Genomic DNA, 19,556 nt, shown 5'->3' with positions numbered 1-19,556 from the left:
CTTGGGATGGGGTAGGTACAGGAGGGAGCAGGGCTCCATGGCTGCCCCTCTGCAGCATCCCCTCCAGGTCCTGAGGTACAGGAAGGAAAAGGCTCCCCAGAGGTGCCAGAAATAATTCCCCTTATCTTCCTGCAGCTGAAACAGTCCACCTTGGCATAAGGGTTTTAAAACAATCATCTGATAGAGAGGCACCGGGGCTTTGAGGAATTTGGGCTCGTCTCCATGTCATTCAGTTCCTTTTTGCTACCCCTATCCCATAGAATCTGGCTCTTACGCTTGCTTTTATGTTTTTTCAGGTGCGCAGATAAAGTCGCTGGTAAAGGTAAGAGCTGAATTATTCACTCCTGGTGTTGTGTTCCATCTGGAAAGTCTGGGGTGTTCCACGGGCTAGCCCAATCCTCCTTTTAGATCTTCCTTTTAAAGAATATTTTAGTGCTGGGTGATATGCAGTTTCTTTCCGAGTCTCTCTCAAGACTGTGGAACTTTGATAAGCTGCTGCTGTTGGCACATGCCCAACCTGCAAAATCTTACTGTCCCAAAAAGCACTCAGGCTTTCCATGGCTGTTGGAGCCTGAGGCTGGGCTGCTCCATGGTTTGACAGCTCTTGTTGCATAGCAGTCCCATGTCGTTGGCAAATCCTGGGTTCACTTCTGTTCTGTGCTCAGAAATATAGGAGTAGGTCCTGGAGAGGCCTCGGAAAGTTGTGTAGAACTCAAAGTATTCAGATATTCACACTTGTTGTTTCCTAGCTTTAGTGGATTATGGATTTTTTAGGCTGACGTCTTAAGGGGTGAAAGAGAAAATTATTTAATTGGGGGTGTGAGTAGGGTCTGAACACAAAAGCCCCAACTGTGGACATCTGTGAACTGGAGCAAAATTATTTTCTAGTACACACTGTGAACTTTATGCACCTATTTATTTTCTTGTTTAAAAAAAAAAAAAAAAACAACCCCAAAAACATACAAAAAATGTTAGAGGGCTTCGCTCCTTACCCGGTGATGACTTCTGAAACGGGTTCAAGTAAAGGGCTTTGTGTAGTGTTGTTTTTGATCTGGCACCAGAGAATTGTGGCAGAATGAAGCATTGAGGAAAGGAGGTCACACACCTGTGCAGTTGAATTCCCCTTTCTGCTGGAGCTGTTTGTTTGCCAGCAGTTGTGTCTCCGAGGCTGCTGTTACTCTTGTGTTTTGGTAACTCTTTAGCTTTCCTCCTACAAGTCTTTATTCCATTTGGGTGTGGAAATCCATCACAGTTCCAGCTGGCAAGGTGTGTTTTTACAGACTGAAGCAGAATTAACCGCTGTGTGTTGAGCCCAGATCTTGCTTATGTAAAGGTTTGGCAGTGTAATGTCAGAGCTTCAACCCTTTACATCAAAGCAAAGTTGCTGAAATGTCTAAAAAAGTTAAGCTTCATATGTGTATAGAGTTAAAACTTTAATGGTCATGCTTGGTTTTTTGGTTTAAAGAGAAGTATTTATTTGTAGTGGTAGAAAACGGGCAGAATATTCCCGTGTTTACTCCAGGAAGTGAATGTTGTCAGACTGAAATTCCCAGGTTTGGGGGCTCTCTGCACTCGAGCAATTTTAGCCTTTAACTTGGGCTCTGAGAGTTTCAGCTGTGCTTGAAGGTGAGAGTGGAAAAGTGTTTGTTAAACTTCTGGGGGTCTTTTGTAGATGTGCACCCAAAATTATGGAAAGAATAGTTGCGTGGAAACTGGCACTAGGAAGTGCTGACTTCTTCTGGGCCAGAGGAAATCTGTGCCATGGGGGGGTGGGGGTTGTTTGTTTCTGGTTTGTTTTTTAGTCTACAGAAGCACAGAAGTGAGGAAGCTGCACTCCTGTGTCTTGGCTGCACACTGGATGGAGCCCTTGTGCACCTTGTGCTGGTTGGAGAGGACCTGGAAACAGGCCAAGGAGTGTCTTCCTTGGACAGGTTGTGCAGGAACAGGAGAGGGGCTTCTCCTTCCTCCTCCTGTTGGGCTTTAGCAGAAGTTTTTGAAGGAGCCAGACCAGTGTAAACAAGCAGCAGCTTTTCTTGCACCACAGGGTTTTTTGTAGCCAGGAGTCCCCTGTGAGCCTGGAAGGCACAGTCCCATTTGTCCTTTCACCCTGGATGGAGCTGGGATAAGGTGGTGAGCGGTTCTGGTCAAAACTTGGAATTCTGTACTGGTGTTTCCTGATATGGATTTGATTTTTTTTTTTTTTTTTTAATTGCAATATTAGCCTTTACTGTCAACTCCTACATCCAATTTGGAATATTCCCTGGGACAGCCATGGTACAGAGCCATGGGGTCAGGCTTCTCCAGCATCCCCTTGGGAGTTCTGGCTGTGCAGGTCTGACGGGGAGTTTAGAGGGAGAGGAGAGCCAAAGGTGTGTGTTGTGTCACAGCCCAAGTGTGACTGTCACCACAGCAGCGTGCTTGGGGGCAGCTGCAGTGTCAGCCTGGGTTCCCTGGCTATTCCCTGTCGCCTGCTTAGTCATGCAGTCGCAGGATTTCCCAACGTGTGCCTGCAGGAATATTGGATGCATAAGTAGAACGTTTAATCTCAGCTTACAAATGAATTTGTGTAGCTATGGTCGCTGCATAGCAGAATTCACGTCTGGCTTCCCACAGCGTTCTGTATCCTTGTGGGAATAATTTTCATTTTAGACAGGAGAGTCATTTCCCTGGAAGCCCGTTCTCAAATCCAAGGGTTTTGCTAAGAAAACAATCGGGTTTGGCAGATTTAAAAAAAGATGGGAAACTTTAGACTCAGGTAGTACCAAATGGGTTTGTACAGAGAGGACTCACATTATGCCTAAGAGTTTTATTCTTAATGCTTCATGCTCCTTTTGGGAGTGATTGCTTTCCCTTAAGGCTTTGTCAGTGTTTGGAGAGAGAAATGTCATTACTTAAAACCAAACCTTATAAAAATGCACTGAATTTAAACAGCTCAAACTGCCCAAACCCTCCAAGGATTTTCCTGTGTTCCATCTGTACAGTTCCACAGTGCTCTGATGGGCAACAGCCCTTTGGATGGACCTCTGCACTTGGATATTTTTCCTGAGTTTCGTTTTTACCCATGCCATTATAAAGCCAGGTGTTTGGTGCCTTATCTGTTGTGTGGTTACTGCCTTAAATTTCAGAGGTGTGCATATGTTGTGGTACATTTATTTTTATAATAGCTTTTTAACTTAGCAATTAATTGTTGATTTTCCTTTCACTTAATTGCACACATATATTTTCTGAAACTGTTTGCAGGGTCAGTAAGAAGCTTTCAAAAGCTTTAGAAATCAAAGTTCAGCTCTATTGAAAAGCAGACCAGAGCCCAGAGTCTTGTCTTTTGGTTGTCTAAACAAAGCCACAACTTCACTTTGAGTGTCCTTCCAGATTTCCTTGTCTTGTCCCTTCTCCCAGAGACTGGCATTTGCTCACAATTTTTAATCTATTTGTTGCAAAGGAAAAAGAGACTAAAATTTATTCCAAATCTAGGACTTCCCATATTTTGGGCAAGGCCTTGGTGATTGCTGATTCCAGCTGTTCCTGCAGATGAACACTTGACAGACAGAAGTTTCCTGGTGCAGCCCTGATCCTTGGACAGGGACCATGTTGGGAGGGTCTAGAATTAGAATTTTTTTCATCTCATAGCTCTGTATCACAGTGAGTTCTTTGGCAAAGTAAATACTTGATACATCTCCTGAGGATGGGTTTGGGTGGTACTTGGGTATTCTTTGCATGTAAAAATGTCCTGAATCTGTTAGAATCAACTGTGCTGAAGCAGAGGAAGGAGAAATCCTGGGAAAAGGCTTGTCACAGACCTTCACTTTAGAGGAAGGAAGCAGAGCTGCTGGGTGAGGGGTGTGCTCTGTCCAGGTGTGTTGTGAGGCAGGTGTGCTTCAGCTGTGTGAGCCTGATTTTTAAAATGATAAGTAATCACCTGAATGCCTGATCTTCCAGGGAAATACCTCTCTTCCAGAGCAGCAGTGTGTGCTATCCCTGGCAACATGGTAGTGGTTGAGGGGGGAATTTCTAGAGGATGGTTTCAAGTATCTTTGAGGTTTGATTTAGCATTCAAAAACCTGAGATGTTTACCATGAGGACTGAGAACATGCAGCAGTCACCTTGAGATCTGCTAAAATAAGTCAAGAAGGTGCAGTTCATGCTCTGTTGGTGAGGTTTATATGTGCAAGACAGCAGCTCGATGGTTTGCAACACAGTGTGATGCCTCACATCCGGGATTCCAGTCAGGCTTCTCCAGCCAAATGTTGCTTTTTCCCACCCTCTTAATCAAGGATCAGACAGTGAGTAATGCAAAGCAAGCTACGTGCTAGGAGAAAAAGGATCATTCGGTTCAGAAGGCTTGATGCAAAACTGGAGATTGCAAGCTGGGAGGAATCTGAGAGGTTGTGGATTCCTCATCCCTGGAAGTATGCAAGGCCAGGTTGGACAGGGCTTGGAGCAACTTGTAGAAGGTGTTGCTGCCCATGGTAGGGCTTGGAATGAGACGAGATTTAAGGTCCCTTCCAACCCAAACCATTCTGTGATCATCTGTAACATTTCAAAGGGTACTGAGTTCATGAAGGCCCAGCGTCACAGCAAGCCCCAAAGAGTGAGATCAAATGAACTGTACTTGGGAATTTTAGTTTTTAAGGGATTAATTTCCTCACAAGACATTTCAGCCAGCTCTGTTACCTTGCCAAAGCATGTTTGGAGACCAGCCATGAGCCAAAAGGAAACCACCTGTACAAGCTGTAAATAAGTGTGGAGACCTCAGGCTAACAGCGTTTGTGATGCTTCTTGCTCTAGCACAGCACCAGAAACATCCGGCTCAGATCCCTCAGGGATATTGCCAGGTGTACAATTCCAGTGAAGTGTATGTTTGGGGGATTCTCTAAACAGGACTTTGCACATGGCTCAACTTTGAAGCTGGCCTTTCATAAAGCACTTGCTAAGCTTTATGAGTGTCTCTTTTGTTGTGCTTAGAGCCAGCAAGTCATCGTCTTAGAAGCCTTTATCCGAGGGAAATATAAGCTGCTTTAAAATATTAGTGTCTTTCCTTAGAGAGAATGTGAGGAGAGTTTTAAGGGAAGGTTTGCTGAGGTGAGGGCCTGGGGAGTGTCCTGGCTCAGCAGAGAGGGCTGAGCAGGTTCCCACAGCAGGCAGGGGCTGCTGTGATTTAAGGTGTGATTTAATGAGGGGATTTAGGCATTTTGTGCTATGATGAAAGAGACTACAATGGCTGTTTCAGCTCCCAAAGAAGAGAAGGAAGAGGAGGAAGTGTCCAGCGTGCTCAGCCATGGCTCTCCCGTGGGCACGGCCCGGCCCAGCCGGAGCTGGCGCAGCAGCCGGACGGCGGCCACCGCTCGCCAGCGCGACTCTGAGAATTCCCGCCCCTCCAGATCTAAGGCGAGCTCCCTGCAGCTCATCTGCAAGTCAGAGCCCAACGCCGACCAGCTGGAGTACGGTACGTGGCACGGAGGGGCTGGGCACGGTCAGGGAGCCGGCTGTGGGTGTCACTCTGGGCGTGTGGCTGGTGCTGGCGTGGTGCTGCTTGTCACGGGTACCTTCTGCCACCAGCACTCCCGGCTCTGAATGTCGACGGAGGTACCGTGAGACAGATGAGCTCACTGCAGCGAACACACTTTGAAACCTAATGGTGACTTTTCCTTTCAGTGGTCACAGAAGAGCATCAGTCTCCAGATGGAGTCAGGTAGGACATGTTACTTTGTGGTGTTCCTTCCTATTCAGTGTCTCAAGGTGGGCCTGAGTTGCTCAAAAATAAGTTCTTGTGTGATATGTTCCGTGGGACTGACAGTAGCTCTGTCTCCTTTGGTCCCTTGCCTTTGCAGCTCCAGTGTGCACAGATGTCAGGAGATAGTGTGGAGAAATTGATACTAAGATATAATCTGGGTGTTCCACCTGATAGCTTTGTTGCTGTGGGTGGGTGGCTTCAGGAGAGGACACATCTCTGCCCGGCCTGTTTTGGTTGTCACTGTGCTCCTCGGTCAGTGCAAGATACTACCTTTCCCCAGTCATGCTGGATGAGGAAGTGCTGTGTAATAGTGTCCTTCCCATGCTGGGGGATGGTGCACAGATATTCTTGCAGTAGTGGCCAAGCTGTTGCAGCCAAAGTCCTCTCTTCTCCTTTTCTCCTGGCAGCGACGATGATGAGGAGATGCTCATCAGTGAGGAAGAAGTTCCCTTCAAAGATGATCCCAGAGATGAGACCTACAAGCCCCACCTAGAGAAGTATATTGGATTATGTACTTACTGGGGGTTTAGACCAAAAAGTATGGGCATGTTACCTGAATTAGCTTAATATGCTTGTGTTAGCACCTGTGGTAGTTGATCTGGTGGAATGGTTCTAAACATTTCCTGCATTGGCCAGAACTCTCTGGCCATCTCTCTGGTTCTTCTCTGAGGAACTGAAGCCTTTAGAGCCTTGATTGGCTGCTGGGTGCTTCCCTAAGCCTGGTTCTTAATTCTGCTTGAAAGTGGGATTTGAAGAATAGACCTGAACTTGGGTCCAGTTTTCGTTTCAATCTTTGTAAGAAGCAGGCAGTGGGAAGAGTATTGGAGTAATGTGTTGTACTTGTGTCTTTGTAGGGAAGCACCAAAGCAAAGGAGAAAAGCTAGCAAGGGGAAGGAGGAGAAAGAAAGGCAGAAAGAGATTAAAGTGGAAGTGAAAGAAGAGAATGAGTTTCAGGAGGATGAAGAACCACCAAGGAAGTGAGTAAACTCTGCAGTTACACATGCCAGTGTGTGCTGTGTGTTTTGCATTCTTGCTGGTGTACAACAGTGTTTAATTGTTGTTGGTTCCCTCCCTCCCTTTCCTCCTTCTCCTCCTCTGGGCCTGAAAGCTGATGGGACAGAACTGTTTATCCTGTGCCCTCACATCTTCCCTGTGTTCAGCCACAAAAAAATCAGAGTTTAGCTTAAGTGGAGGGGTTTTTCATCATCCTGTGGTTAGTCAGCCTCCCTGGGTGTGACCACACAGAGGGAAATACTTCAGGGTGTCCTTATGATGGGTTTGTTGGGATGCCTCAAGTGGATCCTGAAAGCCAGTGGGAGAGGGCAGCGTTCCTCCTGTGTGCTGGGGGCAGACACTGGGATATCTTGTCACTGGAATACCTTGTGTGTGTGGCAAGTGTCCTTTTTGTACAGTTAGGACTTTACCAGAGCTCAGGAAAATCAGCTGTTTTCCCCTTGCTTTTGAGAAGTAAAACAACAAATTTTTGCCACCCAGTTGCCAGTGGCCTGGCACCTTTGGGTGTCTGGAATTCATGGCTGAAGCATTCCTCCTGGCAACAGAGGGAGATTGGTTTATGTGACTGTGTCAAAGCCATTCTTTGGGATAATGTAAGGGGAAAAAAGAAAAAGGAGCTGGTTTTGTACCTCAGCTCCTCTCTGAGTGGTTGGAACAGCCTGGGCTCCCTCTGCTGACCTGCTGCACACTGGTGGTGTAATTTCTCTTGCTGTTCCTCAGGTGCTGCTGATTCACAATGGAGGGGAGTGAGGAGGCTGATATTTTGAGAACATTTTTGTCTGTTGGAGACTGCTTTCTGAGGGTTGAGGTTTTGTTGTTTGAACCAGACGCTACTTTTTGTGTGTAATAAAACCTGTGGCTCTTCTGAGGGCTCGGCTTGAATGCTGAGTGTGTGTTCAGCATGTTCCTGGCTTGCCATCAATACAGAGCTCTCAGCAGAGTCTAGAAAATACTTCCATCAATCTACTCCAAGTGTCTCTGCAGCAATGGGATCAGGCAGGCAGAGCTGTGGCTTGGGAGGCTGCAGTTTACATGTGAGCACAGGTCTGCTCAGACAGAGCCTAGGTTTTTGTCTTGACAGATAAAGAAGCTGCTGTGGCTAATTTGGAGGCCTGTGAAATAGCTGCTGGAACATTAGTCCCGTTCTTCCTGCTCAGGCAGATGGATGTTTTCCCATGGTGTGGAATGCTCCCCAACAGAGCAGAGGAAATAGGGTGCACTGTCGGCTCTAGACCATGTTGGCAAAATTACGTTTATGAAAAATGCGTTAGGAAATGGGAAGTATTGAGAGAGCAAACAATGCGAAGCATTTATTGCTCTGGAATTCTCTGTCCTGTGAATCTGTCTCCAACTTGCACTCAGTTTTTTTTCTAATCCATGCAGTTAATGAAGCAGCCCAGCATACACTTCAATGTCTCTGCCCACTGCTAATATAAAGAAGCTTCTCTCAGTTTTGTTTCTGTATCCCTGTTACAGGAGGGGAAGGAGGAGAAAGGATGACAAGAGCCCAAGGCTGCCCAAGAGAAGGTAAATGATCCTCTCAAACCAGTTCTGTTCTGCAGACTTGCTTCCCTTGTGTTCTACATCCAGACAAGAATTGTCCCAAAGCCATCTCTCTGCCTTAAAGGGAATAAAAAACAAAAATAGCAGCACGTCTTGTCTTCCCTCTTTTCCCCCCGCTATAGGTGTGGCTTTGATTTCTTCCAAGTGAACCTGTCCCCTCCCCACTTCTCAGTTGATCCCTCCCGTGGCATTGCCCAGCAATAAGGTTCTGGGAATTCTGGGTCTCCTGAGGTTTCCCAGCTCTAGGGAGAGCCCTCAAGTAGTGTCAGGAGAGGAGGTGGCCCTTGGACAGCAACTCTGTCACAGCCCAGGCAGGGGGTCTGAAGCCATAGTGCTTTGCTGTGCTTGCACTTGTTATTTGTGTGATGAGACATATCTGATCCTCACAGACACAGAAATTGTGATTCTAAGTATAGAATAGTTATAGAATCACCTGATCATAGAAGCAGCCAAGCACTGCCCCTCTCCTTGCTGATTTCCCAGGAAGAAGCCTCCGATCCAGTATGTCCGCTGTGAGATGGAAGGCTGCGGCACGGTTCTGGCTCACCCGCGGTACCTGCAGGTTGGTGGAGTGTTCACTTCCTCTGTGGCACGTGGGAGGGCAGGGAAGAGGTGCTTGGAACACAGGCAGCTAAGGCTCCACTGGCACTCACAGCCCTTCCTGACGCTGTCATTTTGGAGGACTTCATTGTGGCCAGTTGTAGCCGTGTGTGTGAGTGTCTGTCAGGTGGCTGGATGTCCATGTGTGTTTTATTTTCTACTGGAGATCTAAACTTGAGTGAACTTCAGCTTTTCACTCAACCATGGACAGTCTGCAAACTTCCACTCCTTCTTTCCAGCATCATATAAAATATCAGCACTTACTGAAGAAAAAATACGTGTGTCCTCATCCCTCCTGCGGTCGGCTCTTCCGGCTCCAGAAGCAGCTCCTGCGGCATGCCAAACATCACACAGGTACAGAGGGCTGGGAAATAGATACAAACTGCTCTTCAGGTCAGTGAACAGACAGGGGTGAAAATGGAAAAGCCTCTGGGACTTCTGGGGAGAATGAAGCCAAGTCAGGTGGCATAGATTTGCAGCAGCAGGGTATTACTGTCTTCTGGATTACCATCTTTTAAGAAATAGACTGCAGAGGTTTTAATTCTCCTTCTGGCAATCATCACTCATCATCATCAATCATCATTCCTCTGTAGAGGAATAAACCTCTACAGATAAAGTCTGATTTATCCCATTTTTCCAGTCTTTCAGTGTTGGTCAGAGTGGATAATTAGCTCTTAGGAGTGTCTTAATCATGCCTTGCCTCTCCAGATCAGCTGCTCTGGTGTGTTGTGGGACATTTCCTCCTCCCAGAACTTGTAGTTCTGCTCCTTCTTGGGCAGCTTTACCTGCACTGCCTGAGAATTGGGAAAGGGAGCAGGTCTGTGGGAGAGCAATGCTGCAACTGCTGTTGTCTTTCAGATCAAAGGGATTACATCTGTGAGTACTGCGCCCGGGCCTTCAAGAGCTCCCACAACTTGGCAGTGCACCGGATGATCCACACGGGCGAGAAGCCCTTGCAGTGAGTACCTCTGCCTGTGCCTCACCCTCCTGCTCTGAGGGTCCCCTGAAGCACCCATTTCAGAGCAGCTCTGAAGTCGGGGCTGGAGCCTGTTCCTGGTGTCCCAGCTCTCTTTGGGCACACACTTGTGTCATCTGCTCCCTGGGACAGCGTCTTGGTGTGGATCTGGGGAACATAAACCCTTAGTAAATAAAATCAGAGCTGGAGCTGCAGTGACATTAGCGAGCCCCTGCTGTTTTCCTGGGCTGCCACCTCACTACTACTGTCCCAATGAGTGTCTGTGGATGTCCCTTCATTGTGACCTCCTCGTTATTCCCTCCCAGGTGCGAGATCTGCGGATTCACCTGCCGGCAGAAGGCTTCCCTCAACTGGCACATGAAGAAGCACGATGCAGACTCCTTCTACCAGTTCTCCTGCAATATTTGTGGCAAGAAATTCGAGAAGAAGGACAGCGTGGTGGCCCACAAAGCCAAGAGTCACCCCGAAGTGCTCATTGCTGAAGCACTGGCTGCCAACGCGGGTGCCCTGATCACCAGCACCGATATCCTGGGCACTAATCCCGAGGCCATTGTGCCACCCACAGATGGCCAAGGCCTCCCGCTGCTCCCCGACCCCCTGGGCAGCACTCCCCCAGCAGATTGCCTGCTGCTGAGCCCAGAGGGGATGCCAAAGCCCTACTGTGGCGGGGCAGAGCGTGTGAGCCTGGTGGCTGACGGCAAGCTCTTCGTGGGCAGCGGCAGCAGCGCGAACCCAGAGGGGCTGGTCATGAACACAGAGATGCTGGGAGCCAGCACGGAGGTGCTCATTGAAGATTCAGACTCCACTGGACCCTAGTGGTGGGGGAGCACCTGGGTGCTGGGACAGTTGGGACTCTGTATTTAAAAGGAAAAGGAAAAAAAGAAAAGGAGGAGGCACTTACTGAAAGAGAGGAAAGTTAAACAAAACTTACAATACTAGTAAATAACTGAAGGGTCTGCTCCCCTCCAGCGCGGATCACAGCACATCCTCTTTCTCCCAACCACTTCTCTCTCTCTCCCACGGCCCCTTTGTGGAAAGGGGCGCGTGCTGCCATTGCCAGAGCAAGTTGGATTGAGCGGCGGATTTCTCCAAGGGAGGGGGCACTGCCGAAACCCTTTGCTCTACCCCAAAGCAGTTGCCTTTCTGGCTCCTTGGCGTGGCCCCACTGGCAAACTAAAAAGCGTTGGACATGCTCTGGAGAAGTTCCTTAGGACTCCCTCTGCCCCTGGTCCCGACTTCTATGCACCACTGCACTCTGGTCCTTGCAGTCTCCTCCTTCCTTGCCGGGGCTGGGAGTTTGGCACTTTAGCCCCTCGGCAGGGTGAGCTGTGAAGCAGCAGTGCACATCCCGCTCCCACCGCGCTCCCCTGCTCCAGCCCTGGCAGGAAGTGGAGGGAGGGAACGCCCTGGCTCGTAGATCATGTTTGCTTGGAGAGGCCCGGGGGCTACAGGAGCCCTGCGTGGGAGAGGCAAGGAGGAGCATCCCAGTTTGACGACAGTAATTTGCACTTTGAACATGCTTCGTTTTTGTGTTGTGGTAACAAGATTCCTTATTTATTGTTTAAAAAAGGGTCGGTATTTTTTAGTTCTGTTATTAGGGGGCGGGGGTGGAAGGGGTTCAGGCTGTTTCCCAGTAGGCTCCAGTGCAGGGAGCTCCAGTGCCATCGTGCCAGCAGCTGAGAGAGCCGAGGTGAAGGCAGCGCTCTGGAGTCAGATGTGTCTCACAGCTTTTCCAGAGTAGAGGGAGAGCCCCTGGAGGAGAGCCTGTGTGCAGTGAGAGTCTCTGCAGCAGCGTGTTAGCAGGAGGATGAGGTGAGTGATGGGCTGTCTCTCCCTCCCTCTCTTCCTCCCAGCTCCGGGTGAGCTCCTTGCATTAAATGCCTGTTTTGCCCCCAGCCTGTTGGGGAGGGACATTGTTAGCCAGGAACTTGTTCTTGTGACTCGAGACAGCCGTGAGCTACTTGCTGCTGGGGGATGTGGTGCTCCTCATCCAACTCTGCCTCTCCTTTCCAGGTCTAGACAAAGACACAGTTAGCAGGGACTGGATATGGTTTTCTCAGGCTTGTTTTTCCAAGGCAATAGATTGATGTGGGACTAAGGGGCTGTCAGCTTTTCTCCCTGGCCTCATTTTGGGGGGGAGATTGTGTAGCCGTGTTCTGAAAGCTTCTCTTTTCTGCACAGACACCCCAGCTTTCCCTGAAATGTGGCAGGTTAGGTGTTGCCTGCTGGTGTAGTTAGGGCAGCTTTGAGCCCTTGGAACAGTTTACATAGGATAAGATGTGTCTGCTATGGAGACTTGGATTTTTTTTTTGCTCTTCTCTGAAACTTTGTGTGGAGATTCAGTGGCCTTGAATTCGTAGCGGTTTTGGAAGAGGTGAAGAATAACCAGGTTTTTTGTTTGTTTGCTTGTTTTTTGGTTGGGTTTCTGGGGTTGGGAGCAGAGCTGAAGTATCTTGTCTGAGTACAAGATCAGCTGAGTTGGTCTGTAGCACACAGCAGCTTGTTGAAATCGGGTACCTGGGGTGTGGAAAACGGCAATAAAACGTGGGATTTAATTGGATTAACAGGAAACTGACTCTGAACACCCACTCTGTCCCCTGTGATGCCTGGAAATCCATCTGTGGCCCAAACATGCTGGCTTTTCTCGGGCTGTTTGTCTTGGTTTGCCCCCTCCCTCCCTCCTTCCCTCCCCCCTTGCATTGATACCTTTGTCAGAGCAAGTCGAAGCACTTCCTGGTGTTGGGGTGGATGGAGGCTGAGCAGTTGGGTGTCCCGTGCCCTGGGTGTGGGCATCCCACATCCTCATGCTGTGGCAGCAGCCTGGCTCATGTGGGGGCCCAGCACACCTGGTGGAAGGACCGTGATGGAATGGTGTTAAACTAAACCAGTTCCTTCAGTTGAGATGATCCAGTGTCTTGCTTGGATTGATTTACTGTGGTTTACAGCAGGAGACTTTCTGGGTGGCAGCTGGTCCCCTCCCCTTGGAGGCTAGAGAGGGACAGCAAGCACACTGAGACCAGCAATTCAGCCCAACTCTGATGGTTTCACCCCCAGCAGTGTGGTGCTTCTCTCTGGGGACACTTGGTGGCCCTCAGGGCAGGCTGGCTGTGTCCTTTGGACATGGTGCTGCTGGAGCTGAGTCTCTGCCGGCCCCCTCTGCCTGTGGGAGGTGCGGGGTGGGTAGAGCCTTGCACAGAACACTAAAGGAGTGCTCGGGGGTTTGTTGGTCGAGGGATGGCACTAAAAGGCCTTTGGGCCAAGGGCTTGTTCACCTCTGGTGACCTAGCACTTGGCACCAGGCTGGGGGAGGTTTCCTTGTCCCACGTCCGCCCCAGTGAGCAGGGTTTGCCCCTGGCTGCACTTCTGGGATGCAAAATCAAACATTTCCTTTGCTTCCTGGTCTGGACACCTCTGATCCCTGCTGCTCCCTGCCTTGTCCTTCCATGACACCTCTTGTAGCTCTCCCTTTTCTTTTTCTGGCCGGGGCCAGATGCCTGTCTGTCCTCTAACCAGAGCCTGCTCGCCCCTGATGCAGGAGAGATGTGTAGCTCCCTTCCCATGTCCCTCTGAAGCCCTAAAACTGACACAGCCCTCCTGCAGCTCCTCCTCCCCTCGATGTCTCTCCTTCACTCGCATGCAGTTTGCTTCAATAAATTATTGTAGTAGTTTGCAATAAACTTTTTTGTATTTTTTTCCCCCCTGTATTTATTTTTTTTTTTCTCCTCCTGGGGAGGGATCAGAGGGGGCACGAGGCCCTTTGGCACAGGCAGCACTTTGGGAACCCTGGGCCACCAGGCTGGGGCTGGGGGCTGCCATGGCCAGGGGCTCCCCAAGCTCAGCAGCTTCTGCAGTAGCCACAGGGTGGCAAGGAGGCTGCTGGGCATATGGGGACCCCCCCCCATCCCTGGGACCCCCAGCCAGGCACACTGTGGTATTCATAGGAAGCTGCTTTTCAACTCCTGGGTTGTTTTTTTTTTTTTCATTCTTGATCTGGGTAATGCATAACTAAAATAAACATACTGAGGAAAAACCACCCCAACCCAAAGGGCTGTTTTTGTCTTGGTGCGTGCAGCTCACCTGTGGGGTGGCCAGAGTTTTCCTGGGGTGGCTGGGATATCTTTCCCTATCTGCAGCCCCTCTTTAGGGCAGGACCCCTTTGGGAAAGCGGAGTTAGAAGCATCAGGCACTGATCCTTCCAGCAGCGTTTGGGTTGCCGTTTGGCTTGGGACTGCTGCGGCATCTCCAGCCTGGGGGCTGCCCTCAAGCATTGCTCGGCCTCTCAGGCTCCAGCCGGCTGCCCCGGCTGAGGTGTTGAGCAATGTCCGGGCTTTGCTCACCTCTTCCCGGCAGTGGTTTCCCGCGCTCTGGAATGAGCCGAGGGATTAGCGTGCGGCTAATCTCACTATGGCTGGGAGGGAGGAGTGGGTCAGCCGGGGCTGGGAGCCTGTTGCTGCTGGGCCAGACAGTTCTGGGCAAGAGCCTGGAGTAGCGATGCGTGGGGGAATTAGGGAAATAATCTGTCGCTGTTGATCCCAGAGGCGGGAATTTGCAGCGTGGTGCCAGGCTCCAGGCACGGAAGAGGGGGAGAACCAGGCCAGCGGACGTGTGAGCGGAGCTCCCGGCTGGAATGCACCAGCTCAGCAAGGGATTGTCCTCGCCGGACCGGGCGGGTGCTGCGCCCGGAGCCTGGTGGCCGTGACAGCTGCCGGGACCATGGCGGCCGCAGACAGCCCCTCCACTGCCCTCCGGCGCCGTGACCTCTGCAGCCGCGGCATCCGCCTGGCCGGCAAGATGCGTGCGGATGTCGTTGACCTCCTGGACGCCTACGTGAGTTTGCCCTGCTCCTTCTGGCTGCCTCGGGGCTGGGAACACTGGTGGGATCTGGGCAGCTGTGCTGGGGTGTGAGGACTCCGAACCGTGGCAGGAACGGGGCACGGAGTCCTGCTGGATCCGGGCCTGCTGACACCTGGGCAAGACTCGGGCAGCTCGCACTGCCCCGACACCTGCAGGGCTCAGGGCTGGGGAATCCCACTACATTCGTCCTGCCTCCGCTGATCCCCGGCGGGTCTCACCCTGCAGGTGGAGCAGCAGGGCTTGGACGCCTCGGCCAGTGTGGCGGCGGTGGAGGGGGTGCCGCTAGCGGCGGTGGAGCGCTGGGACGAGCAGACGGGCACTCAGCGGCTGCTGGAGAACCTGGCGGCCTACCGGGCCTTCCGCGCCCTGCTGGCTCAGATGCTGGAGGAGCAGCGGGAGCAGCTGGGCGAGGCTGATGAGGGCCTCGGCCGGGCGCTGGCGGCTGTCCTGCTCCAGGTCTCGGCCTTTGCCTACCACCTTGAGGAGCTGCTGCGGCTGGAGAGCCGCGGGATCCCCGGCGAGGAGGGGGACGGGCCGCCGCCCCCGCCGCGCCTCAGCCTCTTCGAGCAGAAGCTGCGGGGCCTGGGCGTGCTGCGGGAGCTGGCCCAGTGGGCCGTGAGGTCCGTGCGGGACCTGCGGCAGCTCACCAAGCCCAGCCCGGCCACCGGCGCAGCCCCCAGCTTGTCCGAGAGCCCCTGAAGGCGAGCACAGGGCGGGGGGGGTCTTGGGTGCTGCTGGGGCTCCTTGCCCACCCTCTCAGAGGGCAGCTGACAGCGAAGGAGGGGACGTGGAAGGGAGGGACCATGTCATTAATCCCTGTGCTTTTAGTGCTGCTCCCCGTGGGGAAACTGAGGCACACGCTGCAGTCCACCCTGCAGGGAGCGGGGATCCTCAGGGGTCCTTGGGCTCTTCCTGCTGGGCAGTTGAATTCTCCCCCAGGAAGCAGCTTTGCCGCTCCCCCAGTGGCACTGCCCTTGTCTTTGGAATTTGGACGCTGCCTATGGCAGGCAGATGCTGCCTTGGGGCTCTCGTGGATGCAAGGCAGGAGTGAAGCGACAGAAAAACATCACCTGGTGAAAGGAGCCTTGGGACCTGCCTGCCAGCTGCAAGGCACAAGGCTCAGACTCCTGCACGTGGACTCTTTCCTTCTGCCCAGCTTGGTTTTGCTGCTCATTGAATTTCTGCTCTAACTGCTTGGGGGCTTTTTGGGGAGGGGGGGAAGCAATCAGGAGGGGAATTCTTAACTACTTGGACATAACAATGGAGAGGTCTTTTAACTGAAAGGGGATCTTTTAGCTATGATTCAGAAGCCCCTCTGCAAGGAGGTTAGTGCCTGCAGGACTTATTTTAGGACTGGGAATGGCATGGGAGAATGTAACAGCCCCAGCCACATCGTTCACCTTGTGGAGTGCTGGGATGTTTCGCAGCTTCCTGGGCCATGGTTTTCCTGGCGACTGGATGCGATGGCTTCTGGCTGCTGAGTGAATAAAAGGCTGGGAGATTTCCCAGGGTGATGTACTTCTTGGGGGAGGTGGAACAGTCAACCTCACCAGAGAGCCTGGGCTGCCCAGTTCCCCCTCCAGGGAAGGGTCCATCCCAGTGAGGTGAGAGGTTTGGGGGGATGTGGCCCACTGGGAGGTCACAGGGAAGATGAAGGAGCTGGGGATGAAGGAGATGGTGCGAGGATGAGGAGGAGGTGGTGGGTCACAGGAGTTGTGCCCTGTCCTGGTGTGGTCCTGCCCTCTTCCCTAGCCTGCGAGAGGACAGGCAACATGGGGGGAGACTGGAGCCAAAGAGCAGGGAGGAGGCTGGGGACGTGCCCGGCTGGCTCCGCACAAAGCGGCTTTGTGGTGGCAAGTTGGGACAGCACCGGGCACAGCGCCTGCCTCAGCACCAGCAGCGTCTGCACAGGCATGGGAGCTCTGGGAACACAAAGAGCAGCCCAGGACTGAGCCCCCAGTGCCATCCTGCCCTCCCCACCGACCACACGGGGCTGCAGGGTTGGGGCAAGGGTGGTTTGGTGGGGTCTGGTTTTTTATGGGTGATGCCTAAGGGGAAGAATGTGCACCTTCTTCATTGCCACTTACTGCCTGCCCTCAGCTTTGCAGCTCAGACTGGATTATTTCAATCTTTTTGCTTCCCTGCGCTCTGGAATAACAATTTATGGCCATTATTTTTTTTCAGGATTAGTCAAATCAAGTCCCTTCTCTGACAAGTATTTTTCTTGCCCGTTGCTGTGTGCTTGAGGCCACCTTGCTCTTCTCCCCTTTCACCCTCCAGCTCAGCAGTGGCCGGGTGCTCACATCCTCCTCACCTTCCTGGGGGTGGGCAGGGACATCTGGAGTGTGTCCTTGAACCTCACCACCCGACCAGGTGGGAACAGACCTCTTTTCTCCGGCAGCACAGGCCGGGTACGAGGTGACCTTCAGATCCTGGGGAGCCGGCCAGGGCTGCAATCCGATCCTCCCACATCAGCTGCTGGCAGAGAGTTGAGCTCGGTGCTGCACTTGCACTCCAGAATGAAAGCACCAGTGGAGACCCAAGGTGGACATGGTGTTGCCCCAGGGATTTCCCTGGGCTTTTGCAACCTTCCTTACTCCTCCCCTGTTACATTACCACCTGGGTGCACCTGCATTTGTGGAGCAGCCACAATGCTCAGGAACAGCTACTCAAACCAGAAACAATGGGAAAAAGCAGTCCATTAATGCAAACCTCCAGGCTTTGGCTGAGCGAGAGGCTCCAGCTCCCAGCCTTTCTCTGCCAGCCAGCCCCCACCATGCTGTGCAGAGGCGGTGACGTCTGAGCTGGCTGGGATTTAATGCTATTTTTCAGCTGCAGCCCTGAGGGAATCACCAGTGAAGTGATTTGGCGAGGACAGGGGTGCCCGACAGCTGAGCTCTCGTGGTGCCAGGAGGCCCTTGGATTTGCTTTGCCACAGATTGAAGTGAAGTTGATCCGGGTGGCTGAAGGCAAATGAAGCTGTTCATTTTGGAATCAGAAATTAAGAATTTGTGGGGAGGACAGTTGTACCCGTGTGGCTAATGCTGCTGAGGACCCCTGCAATGGTCTCCTGCAAACTGGAACCCACCAAAACCATCCAACTTTGTGCTTTGGGAAGAGAAGGGATTTGCTGGTGGGAATAGGGAAGAGTGTGTGTGTGGGGGGGGGGGGCAGAGGGAGGGCTGCACTCCCAAATTGCAGCAGGGATGGAGCCATCAAAAGCAACCCAAGGACGTGTTTAATTTCAAAATAATAAATGTTTTTAGGGCTTAACATGTGGCTGGGCACACTTTGTGGGGTTGGAAAGGTTTTGAGCTGAGGCTGCTCCCCTGACATCAGGCCTTGGTGCTGGGTGAGAATGGACGTGCTCCTTGCCCACAGGGCACCAGAGGCCAGTGGGATTCAGCTGTGCTGGTCCCACTGCTTCACCCACCATCCCACGCCAGCATTGCAGTGCTGGCTCCTGACTTCTTGATCCTGAGCTGGAGCTGGGGTGGGTGGATGTTCACCAACACTTTCCTTTTTTAATAGCAGGAAAGCCTTTTTCTCCCATCTGAGTCAGTGGAAGGGATTTCCCTGGGTTTTCCTGTCGTAGCCTTGGCTGCACTTGTCTGCCTCAAAGGAACAGGTGAAAACCCTTAGGAGTGGCTCTCTGTGGCTGTGCTGCTTTCCTGGGAAGGGCCAGGAGCCCTCCCTTCTTACAGGAAAATACGCCTCAAGCGTAGCCCTGTGTGTCTCTCCAAGTGTGAGCTGGAAAAAGGAGAACTTTTGTGGTTCACCTCATCCTCTAACCACCGTGCCCGCCAGCTGGCATTGCCGCAGTTAGTCCCCACCTGTTCCTTTTCCCTTTTTCTTCCCTTCATTTTTTCCTCTCTTTTGGATCTTGTCTAATGGTTTCTCACCACAAGTGCCACTGGCAGGCACTCAGCAGGATGGGCAGTGCCTGGGAAACAGGTTTGTCAGGAGAGAAGCTTCACCACCTGTTTGGGGATGAGTTGCCTCCAAGCCGAAGTGAACCATGGACCGGGGGATTTCCTGTGCTGCCAAACCTGGGACACAGGGGCAATTTGTACACTTGTCCCAAACCAAGAAAGTCCAGGTGTTTAATATACAAGGAAATCAGTGTTAGGTGTGTCTGAGCACAGGAGCACAAAAGGAGGTGATACCAGTCTGTCATCAATATCCTGCCATGCAGGGCTGCCCTGGGAAGCTGCTTATGGGGCTCCATGGAAGAACACGCTCCTCAGGACTGTTTTCCTGACCTGCAGGGAAGGGCCAGCACTGACTGCTCCAGTCTGAGAGTTGCCGCAGCACAGGGGTGCCCATGTCACAGCACGGGCAGCCAGGCAGGCAGCTGGGAGAACTGGGGTGCAGGAGCTGGGGTTACAGCCCACATGCCCCTCAGGCATGAGGTAATTTTGGGCTTTGAAACGATTTTTGTATGTAATGGGCCACAGGCAAGGGCAGCTCAGGGGGCAGCTTCCTGAAGAAGCTCTTGGAGCACATTCCTGTGTCACAGCAGATGGAGCAGTTTCCCCATTGCTGGCAGGCAGGGACTGGGGGGTCCCTACAAGCATGGGTGCACACCAGGGGCTCCCTGTGCTGCACACCTGCTACGGGGTACGGGCCGAATCTTTCGGGCCGCAGGGTGGGAGTACAGGGACATTGGGAGGGGTCCCAGGGGAGCAGGATGGGGGTACAGGGGATGGGGACAGAGGGGACCCGGGGTGCAGGACAGGGATACGGGGACAGTGGGAGGTGCCGGGGTGCAGGATGGGGGTACAGGGACGGAGGCGGCACGGCTCCCTCACCCACCGC

The 19,556-nt window shown here is 52.1% G+C and overlaps 2 protein-coding genes across 3 annotated transcripts in view; both read left to right on the top strand.

Annotated features, from left to right (window-relative positions):
• The window catches only part of ZFP91 (ZFP91 zinc finger protein, atypical E3 ubiquitin ligase), a 17,661-nt gene extending 4,081 nt beyond the window's left edge, over window positions 1-13,580 (top strand). The window contains exons 2-11 of one of the 2 annotated variants that reach the window (XM_015629937.3): window positions 297-322; window positions 5,228-5,443; window positions 5,653-5,689; window positions 6,139-6,228; window positions 6,586-6,708; window positions 8,222-8,272; window positions 8,792-8,870; window positions 9,148-9,262; window positions 9,767-9,866; window positions 10,190-13,580. In XM_015629937.3, coding sequence (XP_015485423.1) covers window positions 297-322; window positions 5,228-5,443; window positions 5,653-5,689; window positions 6,139-6,228; window positions 6,586-6,708; window positions 8,222-8,272; window positions 8,792-8,870; window positions 9,148-9,262; window positions 9,767-9,866; window positions 10,190-10,700 — 1,348 coding nt within the window. In that variant the 3' untranslated portion in view covers window positions 10,701-13,580. Of the gene's footprint in view, window positions 1-15; window positions 323-5,227; window positions 5,444-5,652; window positions 5,690-6,138; window positions 6,229-6,585; window positions 6,709-8,221; window positions 8,273-8,791; window positions 8,871-9,147; window positions 9,263-9,766; window positions 9,867-10,189 lie in introns of those variants that run through there. The other variant, XM_015629938.1, reaches the window with a different exon arrangement.
• CNTF (ciliary neurotrophic factor) lies at window positions 11,591-16,244 on the top strand. The gene is made up of 3 exons (XM_015629945.2): window positions 11,591-11,696; window positions 14,421-14,711; window positions 14,964-16,244. Exons 2-3 carry the CDS (start codon window positions 14,598-14,600, stop codon window positions 15,435-15,437), a joined length of 588 nt encoding a protein of 195 aa, XP_015485431.1. The 5' UTR covers window positions 11,591-11,696; window positions 14,421-14,597; the 3' UTR covers window positions 15,438-16,244.
• The last annotated feature ends 3,312 nt before the right edge of the window (window positions 16,245-19,556 follow it).

Source organism: Parus major, chromosome 5, assembly GCF_001522545.3.
Source record: "Parus major isolate Abel chromosome 5, Parus_major1.1, whole genome shotgun sequence".
Classification (NCBI taxonomy): Eukaryota; Metazoa; Chordata; class Aves; order Passeriformes; family Paridae; genus Parus; species Parus major.
Note: the sequence above shows the minus strand (reverse complement) of the source record. Positions and strands in the feature narration are given on the sequence as shown.

Coding starts and splice junctions, on each gene's coding strand:
- CNTF (XM_015629945.2), top strand. CDS start 14,598: ATGGCGGCCGCAGACAGCCCCTCCACTGCCCTCCGGCGCCGTGACCTC. Junction 14,712..14,963: donor TTGACCTCCTGGACGCCTAC/GTGAGTTTGCCC, acceptor CTCACCCTGCAG/GTGGAGCAGCAGGGCTTGGA.